This window comes from Gorilla gorilla, chromosome 13 (assembly GCF_029281585.2).
Source record: "Gorilla gorilla gorilla isolate KB3781 chromosome 13, NHGRI_mGorGor1-v2.1_pri, whole genome shotgun sequence".
NCBI classification, from domain to species: domain Eukaryota; kingdom Metazoa; phylum Chordata; class Mammalia; order Primates; family Hominidae; genus Gorilla; species Gorilla gorilla.
Window position 1 is genome coordinate 25,452,910 of NC_073237.2, and position 21,682 is coordinate 25,474,591.

General features: G+C 46.3%; 1 protein-coding gene across 2 annotated transcripts; it reads right to left on the reverse strand.

The window, feature by feature from the left end:
- Nucleotides 1-691: 691 nt before the first annotated feature.
- POLR1E (RNA polymerase I subunit E) lies at nucleotides 692-21,637 on the reverse strand. 2 transcript variants are annotated; one of them, XM_004048040.5, is made up of 12 exons: nucleotides 21,447-21,637; nucleotides 20,776-20,879; nucleotides 19,643-19,719; nucleotides 18,188-18,273; nucleotides 14,862-14,920; nucleotides 13,873-14,017; nucleotides 12,300-12,407; nucleotides 11,585-11,681; nucleotides 9,336-9,469; nucleotides 6,669-6,750; nucleotides 5,746-5,877; nucleotides 692-4,547 (listed from the first exon to the last, which is right to left on the reverse strand). In XM_004048040.5, exons 1-12 carry the CDS (start codon nucleotides 21,520-21,522, stop codon nucleotides 4,388-4,390), a joined length of 1,260 nt encoding a protein of 419 aa, XP_004048088.3. In that variant the 5' UTR covers nucleotides 21,523-21,637; the 3' UTR covers nucleotides 692-4,387. The 2 variants fall into 2 exon arrangements, with proteins under 2 accessions (XP_004048088.3, XP_018889643.3); XM_019034098.4 differs by lacking the exon at nucleotides 21,447-21,637 and having other exon boundaries at nucleotides 20,776-21,144.
- Nucleotides 21,638-21,682: the final 45 nt, after the last annotated feature.

Consider the following 21,682-nt stretch of genomic DNA (forward strand, 5'->3'; position numbering starts at 1 on the left):
ACCTTGGTAATTGATTCAGCAAGAATCATCAATTGAGGCTGAAACTAGTAGGTGAAAGTTTGATGAAGAACAGGATACTTAGTTTCAAAGTATCCCTCCACAAATTACTTATTAAAAGGAAAAACAGTATCTTCACAATGGGGAAAACACAACCTTAATAAAAGTTAACAGCAACAAGGAAAGCGCAGTCCCACATCATGTCCCACATCATGGGCCCCTAATGTGATGCACGTGGGTCTCAGCATCACTTCTGTGCTGTTCCTGCCAAAAATGTAAATCCTGAATCCGATCACGGGAAAGCCCCAAATGTAAACTGACAGACACCCTACAGAATAACACCTCTCTCTCCAAAATGTCAAAGCTGAGAAAGTCCAATAAAAATCTGAACTGTTTCAGATTAAGCAAGACCAAAGAGGCATGGTAATCGGTAAGATTTGAACATGAACTGCGGGCTAAGTCATAGTATTGTATTATTGTCTTATTTCCTGCATCTGATGGACTGTGGTTATGGAAGAGAAAGTCCTGATTCTTAGGATGTACACACTGAAAAAGTACTTATGGGTAGAAGGGTAGGATGTTTTCCTCAAATGGTTCAAAAACAGATCTCAAAATGTCTAAAGCAAATAGTAAATGGGACAAAGTATTAATAGTGGGAGAATCTGGGTAAAGGATATACAAGAGTTCTTGCAAGTTTTATCTGTGTGAAACTATATCAAAATACTTTATTTATTTATTATTATACTTTAAGTTTTAGGGTACATGTGCACATTGTGCAGGTTAGTTACATATGTATACATGTGCCATGCTGGTGTGCTGCACCCACTAACTCATCATCTAGCATTAGGTATATCTCCCAGTGCTATCCCTCCCCCCTCCCCCCACCCCACAACAGTCCCCAGAGTGTGATGTTCCCCTTCCTGTGTCCATGTGTTCTCATTGTTCAATTCCCACCTATGAGTGAGAATATGCGGTGTTTGGTTTTTTGTTCTTGCGATAGTTTACTGAGAATGACGGTTTCCAATTTCATCCATGTCCCTACTCAAAATACTTTTTTAAAAGAGGAGACACTTGAAAGAATGTTATGTAATTCACTATTTCCAGGTTAGGGTCTCCTGCAAATGTGGTAACTGCCTTCTTTGACCTCATCCCAATTAACAGGGTCCAACAGGTCAGGGCAGCAAGCAGAGACTTCCCTCCAAGGAACAGACTTCATTCTGTTAATCAAACCCTGCCAAGTTAAGACTATCCCACAAACTACAAATCTTCAGGGTACCAGCATCTGGCTCATAGTCCCCCTTTCTTCAATGAGGCCATCAGGAGACATTGTGGCAAATAGCTTGGTGAGATCAAGGTATCCTCTGGGAATTATTAGTAAACAAATGGGTTTCTACACCCAGAAGACACCCTAGTACAATCCCATTATTCTGCAGGTATTTACTACCTAATAACCCTGCCAAGGAAAGTACGGTTCATGCCGACTCATTCTGCAGACACTGACCACTTCTATGTCAGGTATTGTGCTAGGTGGAGCCCTCTTCTGAGCCTTTCCTAAGGACTCACAAATCTCCTAATGTACAGAAATTTGCTGTTTAGCCTCTTGGAATGTGTCCCCGACATTTAGCAAAATATACCTGTTGACACACATGACAAGTATTTGCCCACCTAGTCTTTCCCTATCCATACCTAGTCATTACCACCTGCTTCTCCACTAGGTCAGAGGTTGTTCAGAGGGTCCCAGCCACATGCTGTGTCCAGTCATTCCCAGAAATTAAGCCTCCAAGTGTCAAACCCATCTGAATTTTAAAAGTAATCACAAAAGGCCGGGCGTGGTGGCTCACGCCTATAATTCCAGCACTTTGGGAGGCCGAGGCGGGCGGATCACCTGAGGTCAGGAGATTGAGACCAGCCTAACATGGAGAAATGCTGTCTCTACTAAAAATACAAAATTAGCCGGGCATGGTGGTGCATGCCTGTAATCGGGAGGCTGAGGCAGGAGAAACACTTGAACCCGGGAGGCGGAGGTTGCAGTGAGCCGAGATCACGCCATTGCACTCCAGCCTGGGCAACAAGAGCGAAAGTCCGTCTCAAAAAAAAAAAAAAAAAAAAAGTAATCACGAAAACACATTCTATCCTGAGGACGTATTAGAAGTCCTTTTCTGAGAGATTATTTTTTCCAAGGAAGAGTCACATACTTGATTTTCACAATGGCTTAAAGAAAAACAAGAGACAAGTAGATTCCCTGCCCACACCTCTGCTGAAGGAAGACAAAGTATGCTCCAACTGCCTCCTACCCAGGGCCAGAGGCAGATGGGGACAAAGCAGAGGAGCACAGCTCTGAGGGCATCCCAGAGCACAAAGAAAATAAGGTGCACCTGCCCCAAAGCTCAGCCAAGACTCCTTTCCACCGTGACTCCCAAATGGAGGGCCCCAGGTGCTGTGTAAACTTCTCCTCTCAGAGGAGCTGAGTTCTGTCTCCCTCCCTTCACTGACCCGGCCTCCCAGGTGCTGAGTGTCACAGATCTCAACTGCTCCCACTTGAAGCAGGACCCTGAGATCTGAGACTGGGCCCAGGCCACGTACCTAAGGCTTCCTGTCACACTCCTGTCCTTATAGCACCCCTCTGGACACAGCTTCTCCATCTCCTCAGTGGCACATACAATTGGTTGGCAGTTATAATCCACTCATGTCCTTCTAGAATGCCTCCTGTAACTAGAGGCTGGTGAGCTGAAACCTATTTCAAAGACTCCCTTTCTGCTAGGATTCTACATGCAAATCAGGCTCCTATATATGCACACCAGAAGGAAGCAAGGTGGAGGCCAGCTGCTTGACCTTTTGGCTGTCTGTGGTGACAAGGTGGTGGAAATACAGGACCTTTGAAAGCACGGGTAGGCTGGGCACGGTGGCTCACACCTGTAATCCCAGCACCTTGGGAGGCCAAGGCGGGTGAATCATGAGGTCAGGAGTCCAAGACCAGCCTGGCCAACACAGTGAAACCCTGTCTCTACTAAAAATACAAAAAAATTAGCTGGGCATGGTGGCGCATGCCTGTAATCCCAGCTACTCGGGAGGCTGAGGCAGGAGGATTGCTTGAACCAGGCCATGGGAGGCGGAGGTAGCAGTGAGCAAGATCGTGCCACTGCACTCCAGCCTGGGCTATAGAGCAAGACTCTGTCTCAAAAAAATAAAAAAAAAAAGAAGAAAGCATGGGTAGCTGAAATCAGCAGCCCAGTGTTGAATCTTCAGCTTCATGAATTCCAGGAGCAGTTATGGAGCAGAAGTGGCTTCTGAGTCCCCGATGGCAACCCCGGCAGTGTGTTCTTGAATTCAGCAGTCCTGACGGCAACCTTCTGATTCCCAGTCCTCTGGCCCTTGTCACAGTTCTACGGCACCTTATCCATACATTAAAATCCTTTCTTCTTAAGATACCTAGAGCAATTGATTTTCTGAACTGAACACTGACTGATTCATCCTCTTCAAAGTGTGGCTTTCATAGCTGACCCCTGCCTTCTATGTGGCCTCCGCCAGACAGAGAAATTGGGTCACCACTTCCTCTGACTTGGCTCCACCCCATTACAACAGGCTGTATCCTACTGGCCTGTGGCAGCCCCCATCACACTGGTGACCCAGTTAGTTTCTGATAAAGCCTGAAGTGTCATTTCCCAGGTGTACTGGGCCAGATCCTCCTTCCTCACTGCGTACTCCACTGGCCCTTCCAGACCTAAGCACGCCACTTCACATTTCTCTTTGGAAACCTTCACCCATTAGATTTGACTCAGCCTGGTGAGTCAAATTTGGGAGGCAGGACCCATCCTCCCAAATCCCCACAGGTGAACCAACATGAGAAACATCTGCCATTTATAATCACAGCAATAATACCAAAGGAGAGAGATGAAGTCCAACCTGGCCATCGCTTTATATTTCTGCATAAGACAAGCACAATTGAGATGCTGGCTTCTGGCTTCATACCTGTGCTAAAGCAAGGCTTCTTTTTTCCTTATGTTACTTTTTTGAGACAAGGTCTCACTCTGTGACCCAAGATGGAGTGTGGCCACACAATCATAGCTCACTGCAACCTTGATTTCCCAAGCTCAAGTAATCGTCCTGCCTCAGCCTCCCAAGTAGCTGGGATTACAGGCGCACACCACCAGGCCTGACTCTTTTTTTTTTTTTCCTCCGGTAGAGATGGGGTCTCCCTATGTTGCCCAGACTGGTTTCAAACTCCTGAGCTCAATGATCTTCCTGCCTCGGCCTCCCAAAGTGCTGGGATTTCAGGTGTGAGCCACCATCCCTGGACCTTTTCTTTCCAAAACATACATAAAAATGGAAATGAATAGGACCAGCCAGTGGCTGTGATGCAGCCAAAATGCCCTGTCTGGAAAGCACGCGTCTAGGTAATCTTCCTCCGCTTTGCCAGGCGGTCTGAGGTCTGGGCTGGAGGCAGCGGGAGGGACAGGGTGCCCAGTTTGTGATCTTCTTCACTGCCGGCGGCCACAGACACCCTTCTTTTGGAGATCTTCAGCCTCATGGCTTTGGCTATCTCCATCATCCTAAGGAAGACATAAACAGAAGAACTGGAGAGACCCCTCAACATGACTGTTCAGGGAGGTTTGGCAAAACGTAGCAGCACATTCATGCTCCAGGCCATGAATACAGAATCCCAAAGGTTGCCAGCAGGCACAAAGCCCCTGGCAGAGAGGCAGGCAAGGTCCCCTCACCCGCTGGGAACCATCAGACAGCCAATTTCATTTTAATGCCCTTCAAAAGATCCATATGGGTGATGAAAAACCAGGGTATCTACAGCCCCGTGAGCAACTTTCTTTACCTCCCATAACCAAACTTTTAGCAACCAGGATTGAGCACTTGCTAGAATCTGACAGGTTCCAAGTACCTGTTCTCTTTTTTTCAGCCTCACTGCCTGTGGGAACACAGTTTGTGGACAGCCCTCAGAACAGTCCCTCCACGGACTGCTAGAGAGTCCAGACAGAGGTGTGTTCACAGGCTCTCCTAGACACCCTCTGGGCCCCTGGATGTCAGATGCCCCTAAATCACTGACAAAGATCAGCTGACCTCACAGTTCAGGTTCCTGGGCAGCTCTGCCCCTACTGTCTGAATCTCCTCTACAAGGCTAGGTGGAGCCTAAAAGGTCACCTCCACCACCAGCTCTCCCAGTCGGGTCAGAGAAGTGCAAACATAAAATCCCTGCCAAACAGCAGTTCCACCTGGCCTTGGAACCAGCGGTTCCCCTGGCAAACTCTTCCATCTGATGTGAGGAAGCTCTTCTTACTAAGCTCAAATTGGGTTGTCCTACAACTTCCACCCTGGGCTGCACTCCTCAGAACCATACAGAATCCCTCTCCCCTGTGACAGCAATTCAGAGAATGGAGGCTGCCTGGTTATTCAGGAACAGAATGTTATGGAAAGGCTCAGGTCTCAAGGCCAACTACTCCCCTCTTGGTTGTGTAACCTTGAGAATGTCATGTACTTTTCTGAGCCTGATTCTTCAATTGTTTTCTAGGAAAATCAGTGAGATAATGACATAATTTATCTAGCACAGAGAAGGCACTCAGTAATGTCTAGTTGCTCATTCAGTCAATGATTAATTCATTGAAAACAGTCCTTTAGTTCCAAGTTGTTCCCACATTTAAACATCCTCAGTTCCCTTGGTGGTGTCTCATGCTTTCCAGTGGTACCAGAAATAAGACATCGAGACACCCTGCAGGGAGCTCTTTATTCTGTTGTGCTCACCTTTTCTCACTGAGCTTCAAGTCCCTCTGTAACACTGTCAGGTCAATTTGGAAGTCATGTATGTGCAAGGCAAGTATGATCACATATGCAGTAATCTTCGCCTTCATAGAATCCGAAATTAAGTTCCGTAATCTAGAAAATCAGTGGCAATAAAGGAGAAACAAAATTAAACTCTCAGACAATTTCTCCAAAAGCAAAATAAGAACATCCAATCCTATTCTCATATGCACGGAATGTCTTCCCAACTTCAGGAAAGGAAAAGGAATGTGGGTGACTTTGCCCTTCCAAGGTTCCTGGGCCTCACACACAGTGGAGCAGTGTGCCAGTCCATGTTTCCCTCTGAGGCAGATAGAGAAAGCTGGGCCTACACTCTACCTGGGCACTGCTAGCGCTTTGAGCTGGTGAGGGCCCTGTGAGCCTGTCCCCGCCTGCCCAGCAGGGCTGCTGGGAAAACAATCATCCCGAAATCAGCTGTGCTGATTCTTCCAAGCACACTCAAGAGCAGAAAACATACTCCATGCAAATGGCAGGAAGGAAGCCCAGGGGCAGGGCTTGCGGGTCTTTCCCCAGAGTCACCGAGTTGGGCTGCCCTTTTCTGCAACGCTGCCTTTCCGCAGAACACCAGCTCTGTGAGACATCGGGAAGGGCTATTCAAAAGTATGTGAAGTAAAACAAGTCTTTATTGTAGGACTTCCCAGAGCTTCTAAGGTTCCCAAAAGGTAATACTTTTCTAAGAAGGGCAGAGTATGTCATATTTAGCATTTGCTAAACTTACTGGGGCCCCAGGAGCCTTCCAAATGGCAGCAGTCTTTTCAGCACTGCATCTCCGTGGACATGGAATTGAGTCCAAGCCCCTGCTCCTCACTCCCAACCCCCACCTACTTTCTCCTGCACAAGAAAAATCCCAGCAACCACCCACTGACCTGCCATTGTTGTAGGTCAAGCAGGTAAAGTGCTTCAGCAGTTTGGTGTTGATGATGTGGGGAACTCCAGGTCCCAGAGCACCTACAACACAAAGTTGAGTTTGATCATTTTCTCTCAAAACCCTCAGGCCACACCTCAACCATGAGCTAAGAGAAAAGGCCAACAGCTGGGCCACTGCAATGACCAGAACCAGGTGGTAAGAGAAGCAGGGCCCACACAAAGCAGAACAGCCACATCAAAATGAAAACATGCTTGGTGTGCTGCAGCCTGCAGTTTGCCCTGCACGAGAGATGCTGGTGATGGGGCAGTGACAAGAAAACACAGCCTGAGGCCTAAGGACCCAGAGTTAACATGACCTTAGAAAACAAAAATTGTGCTGAAAGCTCAGGGAGAGACGGGGAAAGGTGGAATTGGAATATGAAAATAAGAACTAAGTGGCCAGGCGCGGTGGCTCATGCCTGTAATCCCAACACTTTGGGAGGCCGAGGCAGGCAGAACACCTGAGGTCAGGAGTTCAAGACCAGCCTGACCAACATGGTGAAACCCCATCTCTACTAAAAATACAAAAATTAGCCAGGTATGGTGGCACAAACCTCTAATCCCAGCTACTTGGGAGGCTGAGGCAGGACAATTGCTTGAACCTGGGAGGCAGAGATTGCAGTGGGCGAAGATTGCGCCACTGCACCCTAGCCTGGGCAATAGAGTGAGACTCCATCTCAAAAAAAAAAAAAAAAAGAAAAAGAAAAAAACAACTGGCTGGGCATAGTGGCTCACGCTTGTAAACCCAGCACTTTAGGAGACCAAGGCGGGCAGATCATGAGGTTAGGAGTTCAAGACCAGCCTGACCAACATGGTGAAACCTCGTCTCTACTAAAAATACAAAAATTAGCCGGGTGTGGTGGCGGGCGCCTATAATCCCAGCTACTCAGGAGGCTGAGGCAGGAGAATCCCTTGAACCCAGTAGGCGGAGGTTGCAGGCAGCCGAGATCGAGCCACTGCACTCCAGCCTGGGCGACAGAGCGAGACTCTGTCTCAAAAAAAGAAAAAAAAAAAGAACTAAGCAAATACAAGCTGGGTGCAGTAGCTCACGCCTGTAATTCCAGCCAGCACTGTGGGAGGCCAAGGAGGGTGGATCACCTGAGGTCAGGTGTTCGAGACCAGCCTGGCCAACATGGAAAAACCCCGTCTCTACTAAAAACACAAAAATTAGCTGGGCGTGGTGGTGCCCGCCTGTAATCCCAGCTACTCGGGAGGCTGAGGCAGAATTGCTTGAACCCAGGAGACGGAGGTTGTAGTGAGCCAAGATCATGGGACTGCACTCCAGTCTGGGTGACAGAGCGAGATACTGTCTCAAAAAAAAAAAAACAAAACAAAAAAACAACAAAAAAAGCATGACTAAGCAAATACAGTCATGTCCCACATTACAGTGTTTTGGTCAGTGACAGGCCACATATGTGACAGTGGTCCCATAAGATTTTTTTCCCACAGGGTCTTGCTGTCACCAAGGCAGTGGTGCAATCATAGCTCACTGTAACCTTGAACTCCTAGGCTCAAACACTCTTCCTGCCTCAGCCTCCCAAACAGCTGGGAATACAGGCGTGCACCACCCCAGCTAATATTTTTATTTTTGTGTAGAGACAGTGTCTTGGTATGTTGCCCAGGCTGGTCTCAAACTCCTGCCCTGAAGTGATCCTCTCACCTTGGCGTCTCAAAGTGCTGAGATATAGGCATGACCCACCATGCCCAGCCAGTCCCATAAGATTATAATATCATAGTTTTACTGTTCCTTTTCTGTTTAGATATATTTAGATACACAAATACCATTGTGTTACAATTGCCTATAATATTCAGTATAGTAACATGCTGTATAGGTTTGCAGCCTAGGAACAGCAGCTTATAGCATATAGCCTAGGTGTGTGGTAGGCTATACCATCTAGGTTTATGTAAATATACTCTATGATGTTTGTACAATGACAAAATTGCCTAAGGATACATTTCTCAGAACATATCCCCATCACTAAGCGACACATGACTATACTGAAAAACAGGAGTATAGACTACTGGATGCCCAATCACAGTAACAACAACTAAACACACCTTGTGCCTAAAACAGACATCTTCTGGGTTTCCAACTCTGGGTAGGTATGAGGGTGTGACCCGCAAAGGGTCCTAGCTACAGGTGACACTGGGTTACCATCAGATTGACTCTCTCCTGTTAGAAATAAGCTGACACAACACAAACCTGCCACAAGCCTTCAAGATACATCTGTGTAACTCATAAGCTCTCTCTATACATACACACACACACACACACGTGGCTGATGTTTGTTCTAACAGTCCCTTAAAGTTTTCCTTTTATTTGACCTGGATATTCTACTTTGCCTCATGCAGAATAGAAGTAGCAAATGTTAGCTCTGGAAGGACCCTGAACTATCATATAATCCAACGTGGCCCCAATTTTCAGATGAGAAAATGGGAGATCCAGAGAGAAAAAGGGGCCTGGCAAGTCCCCTCGACATGTCAGCAGTACCAGCAGGAATCTCACAGTTGACAATAAAGACTTGGACAGACATATCCATTTTCTTCTCTCATTAGAACTCATCTAAGAATTACAGACAAATAATATACTGGAAACAATCAGAATAAAATGTTTATCATAGACTTACTTTTCCGCTTAACTACCCTATGAGCTCGAAATTTGATGAGGGTATCCAGAAACCATATGCATCGGGCCTGGCGGTCTCGGCTCTCCACATCTGATGGCAAAGACTTCAATGCTTCTATGACAAAGGTGCAATGGCTAAAACAAGGAAAAGAAAAGGAGGCCTGTGTCAGGGTAAGATGGGCTCTGTCAGGAACTACTTCCCTCTTACAACGAGAACAGCAGGCGCCTCTCACCCCGACGCACTCAACAGCTGATGAAACCCTGGGCAACAAGGCAAGACCCCATCTCTACAAAAACGTAGCCGGCATGGTGGCACACGCGTGTGGTCCCAGCTACTCGGAAGGCTGAGGCGGGAGGATCACTTGAGCCCAGGAGGTTGAGGCTCCAGTGAGCTGTCTGCGCCACCGTACTCCAGCCTAGGTGACAGAGCAAGACCCTGTCTCAGAAACAAACAAAAAAAAAGGAACAAAAGCAGCTGATGAAGGGCCAGTACACTCAACACTCCTTATAATAGGAGAACATGGTTCAGTGCAGGGATCAATAAAGGGCTAGACAGTAAATATTTTAGGCTTTGGAGGCCATACAACCTCTGTTGCAACTACTTGACTCTGCCATCGTAGTGCGAAAGCAGGCACAGATATTACTTACGTAAATGAACAGGGCTGTGCTCCAATAAAACTTTATTTATACTTTACTTACTCACAGGCAGCAGGCCAGACTTGGCATGTGGGCTGTAGTTTGCTGACCTCTGTTTTTGTAGTCAGGAGCATAGACTCTGTAGTCAGCCTGCCTGGGTTTCAATCCTTTCTCTGCCATTTAATGGTTTAGGCAAGTTTCTTTTTTGTTTGTTTGTTTGTTTGTTTGTTTGTTTGTGACTGAGTCTCACTCTGTTGCCCAGGCTGGAGTGCAATGGCGCAATCTTGGCTCACTGCAACCTCCGCTTCCTGGGTTCAAGCAATTCTCCTGCCTCAGTCTCCTGAGTAGCTGGGATTACAGGCATGCGCCACCACGCCCAGCTAACTTTGTATTTTTAGTAGAGATGAGGTTTCTCCACGTTGGTCACGCTCGTCTTGAACCCCCGACCTCAGGTGATCTGCCCGACTCAGTCTCCCAAAGTGCTGGGATTACAGGTGTGAGCCACCGTGCCCAGCCGGGCAAGTTTCTTGACATCTGGTGCCCTGGTTTCTCCATCTATAAATTGGGGCCAATGATAGTACAGGTATTCTCCTCCTAAGGATTTTTTCTGGATTAAAAGATGATGCCAGTAAAGCTGTTAGAACAGTGCTTGGCAAAAATGTTAAGGCTCAGTCAATGCTAACTATTATTTTCAGGCACTGCTCTACTGCTAGCAAGACCCTGGACTCACAGAGATAAAAAGGCTCTTCAAGATCATCTCATAGATGCCTCATTTTACAGATAGAAAAACTGAGGCTTCAAGAAGGGAAGGTAAGGGCAGAGTTCGGGGACTCAGTTTTCAGACTCCCCGCTCAGAGTTCGTTCCTACACCTGCCCCTGAGTCACAATCACATTGAGACAACTATGAACTAGTAATGAGCTCTTTTTTGGAAATAAATCTTTGAAGCAAAAAAAAAAAAAAAGTAATAATAATAATAATAATTCCAAGGCACTGGAAAGGCACTGGATTTCAATGACCAGTAAAATTTTAAAACAAAAACTGGAGGAACAAACCTCAGATTGACAACTCTTTATCAAAATAAAATTATTAAAAGAAAAAACTCAAAAGCAAAAAAAATCTCACTATCATAAAAGAAGCTGTTTTAATGGGAAAGGGGAGGGAGAAGGAAATAATCTCTGAATTATTTAAAGTATACAATATTTTAAATACATAAATTTAATGTTAGAAAAGTTTGCCTACCATATCATCACAGAGAAACCATCACTTTGGCCAGCACCCATTCCCAGGCCAGCATTTGGGCCCTGCCAGTGACAATCAGCACCAGCATGACACTGGGTGACACAGGCCAGCTCTAGTTCCCAGCCTAGAGTAGAAGGCCTCACCACCCTCTGCCCTGTCGCAGGTCCCACGGACTCAGAGACCAGCCCTCTCCCTTGAATGTGACCCACAGCTCCTGAAAGCCCAAACATTCAAGAAAACACTGGCTCATTCATGTTCAAATGCTCCAGACACACCTCCTCACTGACTGACGCCCAGAGGACCTGCACAGTGTCTGACTACTGTTGGGTCCCAACAGCACTCCCCAGAATCCCCATCTGCTTAAGTCGGGGTACCTGTTCTCCTCAATCATCTTCAGTATTTCTTCTGACGTGACGTTCCTGAAAGCTTCAGATGGGCTCTGAAGAGCTTCATACTCCGCAGGGGAAAGAACTAGTTACAGGTCAAGAATATAATCCAACCAAAACAGAAACATCCAACTAGCTAGATCATCTCATAGCAGGGGCATTTCACAGACAGGGAAACAGGCTCAGAGAGCCGAAGATCACACAGGGCAGATCACATAGGGGCAGAGCTTGGTGACTCAGTTCTCCGACTCCCAGCCCAGAGCCCCGTTCCCTGCCTAGGCTTTTCTGCCTTTTCTCATCACAAAGCCACTGCAGGCATTTTCCTTCTGACCGGACCCCTTGGGTGGTAAAATTCTAAGCTCCAACCCTTCCTTCAACAAAAGTGGTCTGCCCTAGACTTTGGGCATTTGGCTGGTTCAAAAGTCTTATTTTGACTCTACATGGAGAGTGAGCCCCACAGGTCTAAGCTGTGGGCATTTGGCATTTTGCTGAGGAATGGATTTGAATCCCAGGGGCCGGTCCCTCAGCTAGTGAGGAAGCCAAGTTAACCTCCTGGCAAGAGCACTGAGCAACTGCAAAGGTTTGGATGGAGCTCTTGTGAATGTCACAGAACACAGACACCCTCAGAGAACCTGACTGTGCACACACGTGCAAACATCTCAACTTGTGAAATAAGGCAGCTTTTCTACTGCAAGAAGGATACGATCTTCAAATTTATACACATCTTCAGGCTTGGCTGCATCATCATAGCAGGGAGGAAGGTAGAGGGAGTCATCTTGCAAGTCATTGTGGATAGCATCGCTGACCAGAGCTTTTCAATAAAGAAACAATCCATGTATCACCCTGTTTGTTTCCAGTTTCCCAACATTCTTTTCAGTCTGTGCACTTCAGACCACCAATGGTCCAGAAACCCCAAGTCTAAATGCTTCTGCCAAAATGACCTGGCCTCCCCATCAGGCTGACTGCTTCAGGACTGCCATGTTCACTCATGAACAAACACAAGATAGGCACTGGAGAAGGTGGAGGTGACAAGATTCCCCTCAGGTAACTTACAATAGAGTTGGGATAGACAGCTGTGCTAATACATAAACATTTACAATATAAAATTAGAGAAACTAAAAGTGAGGGATGTCCAAAATAGCCTTTAATGGCTTAACTTCTAGAAAAATTTGCCACACATTGTAGATGGAACAAAACTTTCAGAATATAACACTGTAACTGCCCTACAAGAATAACTCCGCAGCCAGGTGTGGTGGCTGACACCTGTAACCTCAACATTTTGGAAGGCCAAGGCGGGAGGATGGCTTGAGCCCAGAAGTTTGAGACCAGCCCAGGCAACATGGCAAGACCCTGTCTCTCCAAAAAACTAAAAAAATTAGCTGAGCATGGTGGCACACATCTGTCGTCCCAGCCACTTGGGAGGCTGAAGTAGGAGGATCACTTGAGCCCAGGAGGTTATGGCTGCAGTGAGCCATGTCTGCACCACTGCACTCTAGTCTGGGTGACAGAGCAAGACCCCATCTCCAATCAATCAATAAATAAATTTGTGAAAGTGTTGAAATCTATATAATCATAGGGTATGGAAAGATTTTCCAAAAATTACTAGAATTTCATTCTTAATAGAAAAACTGCTCTGCCCAGGGCACAGTGGTGTGCACCTATAATCCTAGCTACCTGGGAGGCTGAGGCGGGAGGACTGCTTGAAGCCAAGAGTTCAAGATCAGCCTGGGCAACATAGCAAGACCTCATCTCCAAAATCGGTAAAAAGAAAAGCTACTCTTACACAAACTTGCTCTTATGTTCTTATAATGTATTTGAACAATAGATACATTTTAAAATAATACAATTAAATACTCCAGCTGCTGAATACCGGAAACAGAGCCACTGATCCCAAAGTGAAATGCCACCTCTGGAGGCTCATTTTCATCAACGCATCAGCCTTTTTGACCAAAGCTTCCCTGCAACGCACAAGGAGAGACCTGAGGCCTTCTCCCTCCTCTGTGCCCTGCAGGCCATAACCCCAGCACCATGAGCACGGCAGGCATGTATCCATTGCATGCGTGTCCCTGTACTTGACTGTGGATCACTAGAAGACAAAGCCATGTCGGATGTTTCTTACTACTTCCAGAGCCTGTCCGTGAGAAGGCCTTCAGCAAGAGGCTGAAAGGAATCCAGCCCTAGCTCCCAGCATTCCATCTGTGGGTGGGTAAAAGATCTCAAGAGAAGACAAAGCTGTCATTATGGGCAGACTCTTAGCCCAAGTTCCAACTTCTTACCAGTCACACCCTTCGTATCAATGATCGTCTCTGCAGCTTTAGCCACTGCACGATTCAAAGATTCATTGCCAACTCTGTTCATTCTCCTGGTGTTCAGAGCTCGCTTCTGTTTGGTGGTACCAAAGGCTTCAATACAAGAATCCATCTGTTTACGAGATAAACCTGGTTACTGGGGACAGGACAGGTAGGTGCTGCCCCTCCTAGCTGTGTCACTATGGGGATACTCTCAGCATCCCAGAGTGATCACTACCTCACCTGTGAATAAGGCTGAATCGCACCTATTTACCTCACAGGACTGCTGTAAGCACCAAATGATATTAACAGATTGATCAATCAACAGCATCTCCATCAGTAAGATATAAAGACTTGACTAGGATTAGGGCTGGCAAATCTGTAGCACACAGCTTACCATTCTCCCATCCTATGCCCGTAACAGACAGGAATAGTAGAATGGTAATTCTCCCATCTTACACCCGTAACAGACAGGGCTAATAGATCACTGACTCCTTCCCCGCTGAATCAAAAAGTAGCCTCACAACCCTTCTCAATACAGTGCTCCACACAGCACCAGAGATTCAATCAGTTTGCCATCTTGGGGTGAGATGACCTTTGTAGGGACCTTCTACATTGAAAATCCCCAAGTTTACTTTGTTTTAACGTGAATGTTTTCAGGCTACAACCAATATATTCTAAAACTTGGACTAAATCCTAAAAACAAGCATTATGCTACACTTGTATCAGCCCAGAGAACCGACTCCAAACGTCGGCACACAGCTGTGTTCAGCTGCCCCAGATGGGAGCCAGACTGTTCTCTGTGGGACCAAGGAGGCTTCTGCAGGTACAAACTAATTGTCCAGAGAAACAGACTGAATGAGCGGGGAGCAGCCAGGGAGACCCCTGAGTTCAACAAGCTCATTTCACTGATGGAGAAACCCGAGGTGTAGAAGGAACTTGCTTAAGGTCCCACATCTTAATTCTATCACACTCACCTTTTCTCTGTAAGTTTTGGTCTGACTCTCTAGCGCTAGTTCACTCTCAACTGATACATCTATCAAAACACACAAAAATAGAGAGAAAGAAAAGTCAATTGGGAGGCCTACAAATAGTAATAGTGTTTAATATTCATTTGTCTATCTAAGGATAATAGATTTCTTTACTATAGGACTTCCCTGAGCCTAACATGAGTGTATACTGTGAATATTTAATATGTAGCTTTAGTATACAGTTAAAGAACTTGCAGAATAAATTAGCCAAGTCAAGCGGTCATCCAGCCCAACCTCTTCATTTTAGAAATTAAAAAACAGAAGGCCCACAGATGAAATGACTTGCCCCAGGTCAGTTCACCAGGTAGTGGCAGAGACAGGATTAGAAAACAAGTCCTTGGCTCTTTCCAGAAAATAATTTTGCTTTCTTGGTGAAAGACCTAAAAGCAGGCATAAACATGAGGTATGTGCTACTTACACGATGCTCTCCAGTCATCTACAAAGTACTCAAATAAGGGCAGTATAACTTAGTACACAACAGTACAAGCTCTGGAGTGGCCTTGCCTGTTATCTCAGACATCACCCCTGATAAGGTCATCTAACCTCTGTGCCAGTTTCATCACTGGTAAAAAAAAGAACAACAGTACTTACTCCAGAAGGTTGGTATATGCATGGAAAGTGCTTAGAACAGTGACTAGCAGATAGTAAGGACTTAACTGTTATCTCTGTGTGTGTGCTAGCTAGAATAAACTCATATTTACAAACTTCTTACATATAACAACAAAAATATGTTTAATCAACACGTTAAATTACAATTTTCCTTGCCTCCTTGGATTTTACAAGAACAGTTGGAAGATGATTTAAATATAGTTATATATGTTTGCAAAGCAGGGGGACACCTAGGAAATTCACAGATGGGTGTCCGGACTCAAGAGACCTTTAAAATTACGTGTAAAATTTGGCCAGGCACGGTGGCTCACACCTGTAATACTAGCACTTTGAGAGACCAAGGTGGGTGAATCACTTGAGGCCACGAGTTTGAGACCAGCCTGGCCAACATGGTGAAACCCCATCTCTCCTAAAAATACAAAAATTAGCCGAGTGTGGTAGCGCACACCTATAACCCCAGCTACTCAAGAGGCTGAGGCAGGAAAATCGCTTGAACCCGGGAGGCAGAGTCTTCTGTGAGCCCAGATTGCACCACTACACTCCAGCCTGGGTGATAAAGCGAGACTGGGTCTCAAAAAAAAAAAAATTATGTATAAAATCCCATATTAAAAAAAATCCCATATATATGTATTTGTGTATCATATATGTTTCTCAGAAGTAGGTGCAGGTCCTTAGCAGATTCTCAAAAGGGATGGAAGCACTGCTTTGAGGGAATAAAGCTGGAACTAATGCCTCTGAGGTATCAGGCAGATTCACAATGCTCCCAGTGGTTCTTTCTTGTCTACCGCCCTATCCTGCCATGGTTCCCAGTGTTTAAGGGCATCACTAAGGATTCAAGTTCTGAGATTTAAGGAACAGAAGCCCCTTGAGTGTGACCCTCTTATTTATTATTTTGGAAGATCTCACTCTAGCCCTGAGCATTCTAAGATGACAAAGCAGAGAAACAATGTAAATTCTTCCACTGGATTAGGGAAAAAAAACAGATCTTCCTCAAATTAGTGTAGAGACTTGTCCTCAACATGAAAGTTACTATACAACTTAATAAGCAATTTCCTTTGTCTACCAGAAATTCTAAAACCTCTTTACCCCAACTGTAACAGTTAAGAATTAAGAAAGAACCCTTTCGGCCACAACTGCCATCTTGCAGTAATTCATCAAAATGACAAACACAAAGGGAAAGAAGAGAGGCACCCAATATATGTTCTCTAGACCTTTTAGAAAACATGGAGTTGTTCCTTTGGCCACATATATGTGAATCCATAAGAAAGGTGATATCGTAGACATCAAGGGAATGGGTACTGTTCAAAAAGGAATGCCCCTCAAGTATTACCATGGCTAAACTGGAAGAGTCTACAGTTTAGCATGCTGCTGGCATTGCTGTAAACAAACAAGGGCAAGATTCTTGCCAAGAGAATTAATGTGCGTATTGAGCACATCAAGCACTCTAAGAGCCGAGAAAGCTTCCTGAAACGCGTGAAGAAAGATGATTAGAAAAAGAAAGAAGCAAAAGAGAAAGGTACCTGGGTCCAACTGAAGCACCAGCCTGCTCCACCCAGAGAAGCACACTTTGTGAGAAGCAATGGGAAGCAGCCTGAGCTGCTGGAACCTATTCCCTATGAATTCATGGCGTGACAGGTGTTTAAAAAATGAAAGACCTCTGGACTGTAAAAATGTTTCTCTTCATTGAGTAGAAGTGTGGTGTCCTCTCCCCCAAAGAAATATTTAAAGCAAATTTTAATCATGTCCTAGTTCATTATGTAATGTCTTTACTCTTCAAATTTAATGTATTTCTTGCTGAAAGACGTGAGGTAGCTTATTGTGCAACAAACTCCTCGATTGTTTAGAAAATGGCCAGGTATTACGTGTGAAATATTTGTACTGGTTTGAAGATAGTCCCTCGAAATGATCAAGGAAGAAATAAAGTAATTTACAAAAATAAAAAATAAAAATAAAAAGAATGAAGGAAGTTCTTTTATGGAAAAGATTTTATATCAGACATGTCCTCTAATATTCTGCTCTGATCATTGCTCAGATTGCTTTTATGAACCTCTGACCTCAAGTCTCTAAACACTATGGGGACAAGATCTGTGTCTGTCTTGCTTACTGCCACATCCACAGCCCCAGCTTGGTGCCTGGTACATTAGGTTATCAATAAGTGTGTGCTGAATAAAAAACTCTAGGCCGGGCGCAGTGGCTAGCGCCTGTAATCCTAGCACTTTGGGAGGCCGAGGCAGGTGGATCACCTGAGGTCAAGAGTTTGAGACCAGCCTGGCCAACATGGTAAAATGCTGTCTCTATTAAAAATACAAAAATTAGCCGGGTGTGGTGATGTGCACCTGTAATCCCAGCTACTCGGGAGGCTGAGGTAGGAGAATCACTTGAACCCGGGAGGTGGAAGTTGCAGTGAGCCAATATCACACCACTGCACTCTAGCCTGGGTGACAGAGTGGGACTCCATCTCAAAAAAAAAAAAAAACAAAAAAACAAAAAAAAACAGTATGTATATAAAAAACCATTTTCTCAACACAGACAAAGCAGAAAAAACAGAATAAATAAATTAAAATAACTACAAAATGTGTTTTATAAATCGAAAACTCAAGCCAACTCATCCAGCAAACCCAAACTATGCATTATTTCTGTCAGCTTTCATGACTGGGACCTACCTGAAAATAGTGGCTGCATGTTGAACAATTCAGCATCATATACTTCCATTTGGCCAGAGGTCTTGTTCAAAATTCCCACAAAGTGCCTGAATAAAGAAGGAATAATACAAATAACAATGGATTATTCAAAAGCATTATTTGTACAGCTTTCTTTTTTTTTTTTGAAACAGAGTCTTGCTGTCACCCAGGCTGGAGTGGAGTGGCATGATCTCGGCTCACTGCAACCTCCACCTCCCGGATTCAAGCAATTCTCCTGTCTCAGCCTGCTGAGTAGCTGGGGTTACAGGCGCACACCACCATCCCCGGCTAATTTTTGTATTTTTAATAGAGACGGCTTTCACCATGTTGTCCAGGCTGGTCTCAAACTCCTGACCTCAGGTGATCTGCCCCTATCAGCCTCCCAAAGTGCTGGGATTACAGGCGTGAGCCACTGCGCCTGGCCCTGTTTCCTGTTCAAAAGTTCTCAACCTTCTCTCTGCCCACACACCTGAGGAATGCATCATCTACTCATGGGTAACAATAATCTCCCCTACCCCTACCCCACAGCAATTCTCTGCATAGAGAGGGAAAAGGAAAGGATAGGATGGGATGGGAGGATATGAGGTGGTTCTGGGAAAAAAAAAAAAAGCTACTAGGTGATTCTGATAGTTGATCACATTTGGGCTCACTGCTGTAGTGTAATGGAAAACTCTTTTGGGGTGTATGAACCTAGAATTACATTACAATTTATGGCACAACAGTTTTATGGAGGCAAAATCAAGTAAACGGGGAGGAGACCAATTGGAACTAGGGCATCTTTGAGAGGGGACAGTGCAGGGTTAAAAGTTCTCAGCACCTATACACCAATCTGACCTCTATCCGAGTATGGTCCACCAGGGCTCAGAAAGGGCCTAGTTTGTAGTTCATTGTTGGGTACCATCACAGGGCCCTGTCTGCATCATGCCAGCCCCCGAGAGTGATACAGTTCAGGCTGGACAATCTTCACTGTACAGAGGGGGAGGCTGGGGGTCAGTGATGCGCAGAGTTACCCAGCCACTCAGTCAATCAGCAACACAGCTGGATGGGAATCCCAGGCTCCTCTTTCCCAGTCCAGAGCCTTCAACACTACCAAGTTCTTTACCTGTCGTTAGTTCCCAGGTAAACTTCATGCAAGCTTTGACCTACTAGTCACACATTCCAAATTAATGGAGAGAGCTGCCTTTTGGAATAAGACAGCTATAAATAAACAAGATTATAAATGAATGACGTTTTTAGGAAATTCAAGTTATCTTTCCTTTCCAGCAATGTCTACACGTGCAGGGAAGGGCTCTGGGTCTAATAGGAACACAGGGATCACCTAGTAAACCTCTCTAGATGGCTCCTGCTACCCTTAAAACAGATAGGAAACAGCAGTGCCAGTGCTGCCACCACTCCCAACCCCATCACACTTCCCACTGTCCCTTCCCCTGCCATTACCTGCACAAAGTGTTGCATTTGAGGGCTCCAGTCCCAAAATTGTTTCCCACATAGGAGAGCCTATCTGTTTCAGCTGCCTAAAATGCAGAGAGGGGAAACTCCATTTACAACCAATGTTGAAAGGTATTAAGCATCATTTCTCTTTTCTACATTTGCTGAGGCTTTTGAATCCAGACTCACAATGGATTAGAACTAGTTCATCTCTGGCAGATGATCCAGCCCCACTATCTCTAAGGGAATATGGGGTGTCCCTGCGGGGGAAGCAAGACAACTTCTGGAAGAGAAGCCTCAGATGGTGCTAGCTTCTAAATGGTATGAAAAGCTCTTGGGGGAATTCTGCCACAAGACTTGAGAGAGAGGCCCTGAGCTTCTGGCACTTAAAGGTATGCAACAAAGTGATTCTGTAAGCACTCTCTCTTTGGCCTGTTCTTTGTATACTCTCAGGACCATGGCTGATTCACTCCCCAATCATAAGCAAGCTTTCCTGCTTCTCTGCATTTGTCCTCACTATCCTTTTCACTCGAAACACCAAACGTTGACTGCCAAACCCTCATTCCAGCCTTCAAGGCTCAGCTCCAACATGACCTCACCAAGGAAGGCATTCTGGCAGAGACCTCTCCTCCCACTGAGCTCACTCTGTCCTGTACTCTTCCCCACGTGGCCTCAGAGCTTTGTGTAAAAGTGTCCCTCACAGCCAGTTCTCATCTCTCTAGAGCAGAGGTTCTCAATCCAGGGAAATCCACTCTGGTGCTACTGGCATCTAATGAGTAGAGACTAGGGATGCTGCCCCCACAGCAAAGAATTATTGGCCCGAGAAGTCAATAGTCCTGAGGTTGAGAAACCCTGCTCTAGAGTATGAACTCTGAGTGGGGCTAGGCCTGATTTGGCTGTTTTCCTAGAAGCTTGCAGCCCAGGGATGCAGAGGGGCAGGTTCCATAAATGCTTGTTGAAAGAACAAATGAATGAAAGATGGAGCCTGTCCCCACATTCCAAGCTGCTGGGCATCAGAGTTCTTCAAAGGTCCATTTGCTACTACTCCCCTTTTTCTCCCCTCACTCCCTCCCACATCCACCCACTCCCAGGGGCCTTCTGAGCCCTGCAGAGTGGAGACAGCTGGCAACTGCTTCACTTACCAGGATCCGTTGATTCCTCTTCCTGGGGTTGGTGGAATCTTTGTTCTCATACAAGGTAAAGCTCATGTTGCCTGGACTCTGTAGCTTCCCGTTGGAGAACTGGACTGTAAGAGTGCAGCCCAAGAATGAGATGAGAGCAGAAGGCCACACAATGTACGGTGGGACTAGACTGTCACTGGGAGGGAGTGTCAGAACGGGGACGGCAAGGAAGCTCGGGTCCTGACCCAAAGGGAACTGGAGGAGATCCGGGGCCATCTGAGAAGAGGAGGTAGGGAGGTTGGAGAACCCTGGGGAGGGGCTGTGACAGGAGGGAATGTCTCGCGGAAGCAGACTGACAGCAGAGGCCTGGTACATATCTAAAGTGACAGAAGGAACCCCTGCCCAGTGAAGAGAGGGAAATGGGGGAGGTGGGAGACCTGGTGGGTGAGGGGGTCAGCAGGGTCCTGGACACAGCCCTGGGGAGCGGGTGAGTGGGATGTCCCAATCTGGCTGGGAGGTAGTGACAGAAAGACGGACAGGGGAGCCCTGACCGAGCCCAGGGGAGTGGTGGAGACTAGAGGGGTCCCGGCCCCGCTGGGGAGAAGCCTAACGGAGGGCGAGAGGACAGCTGAGGTACCGAGACGGAAGGGGAGAGGGTTAGAGGAGCACTGCTCCAGCTCCGCAGTCTTTACCCAGTACAGCTCTCTGGCTCCCGTCGGGCGCCCCACAATACTGCCACCTCGCACTCGGCAACATCTCCGCCGCCATCTCGCCTGTCTGTCCGCCAAGCACAGGAGTTAAGACAGCAGCAGCCACAAGCGCACTTTTAAACACGCGGGAGCCCAGGCCGAGCCGCCGGCCGGAAAAGGCGTGGCCCCGCCGGGCACCGCCCGCAGCGCGCGAGCCGCGTGTCCCCGCCCCCCCGCGT

Coding starts and splice junctions, on each gene's coding strand:
- POLR1E (XM_019034098.4), bottom strand. CDS start 21,129: ATGTACCAGGCCTCTGCTGTCAGTCTGCTTCCGCGAGACATTCCCTCC. Junction 14,921..18,187: donor CATGCAGCCACTATTTTCAG/GTAGGTCCCAGT, acceptor GTGTTTTGATAG/ATGTATCAGTTGAGAGTGAA. Junction 4,548..5,745: donor TTGAAGCTCAGTGAGAAAAG/GTGAGCACAACA, acceptor TGTCTTCCTTAG/GATGATGGAGATAGCCAAAG.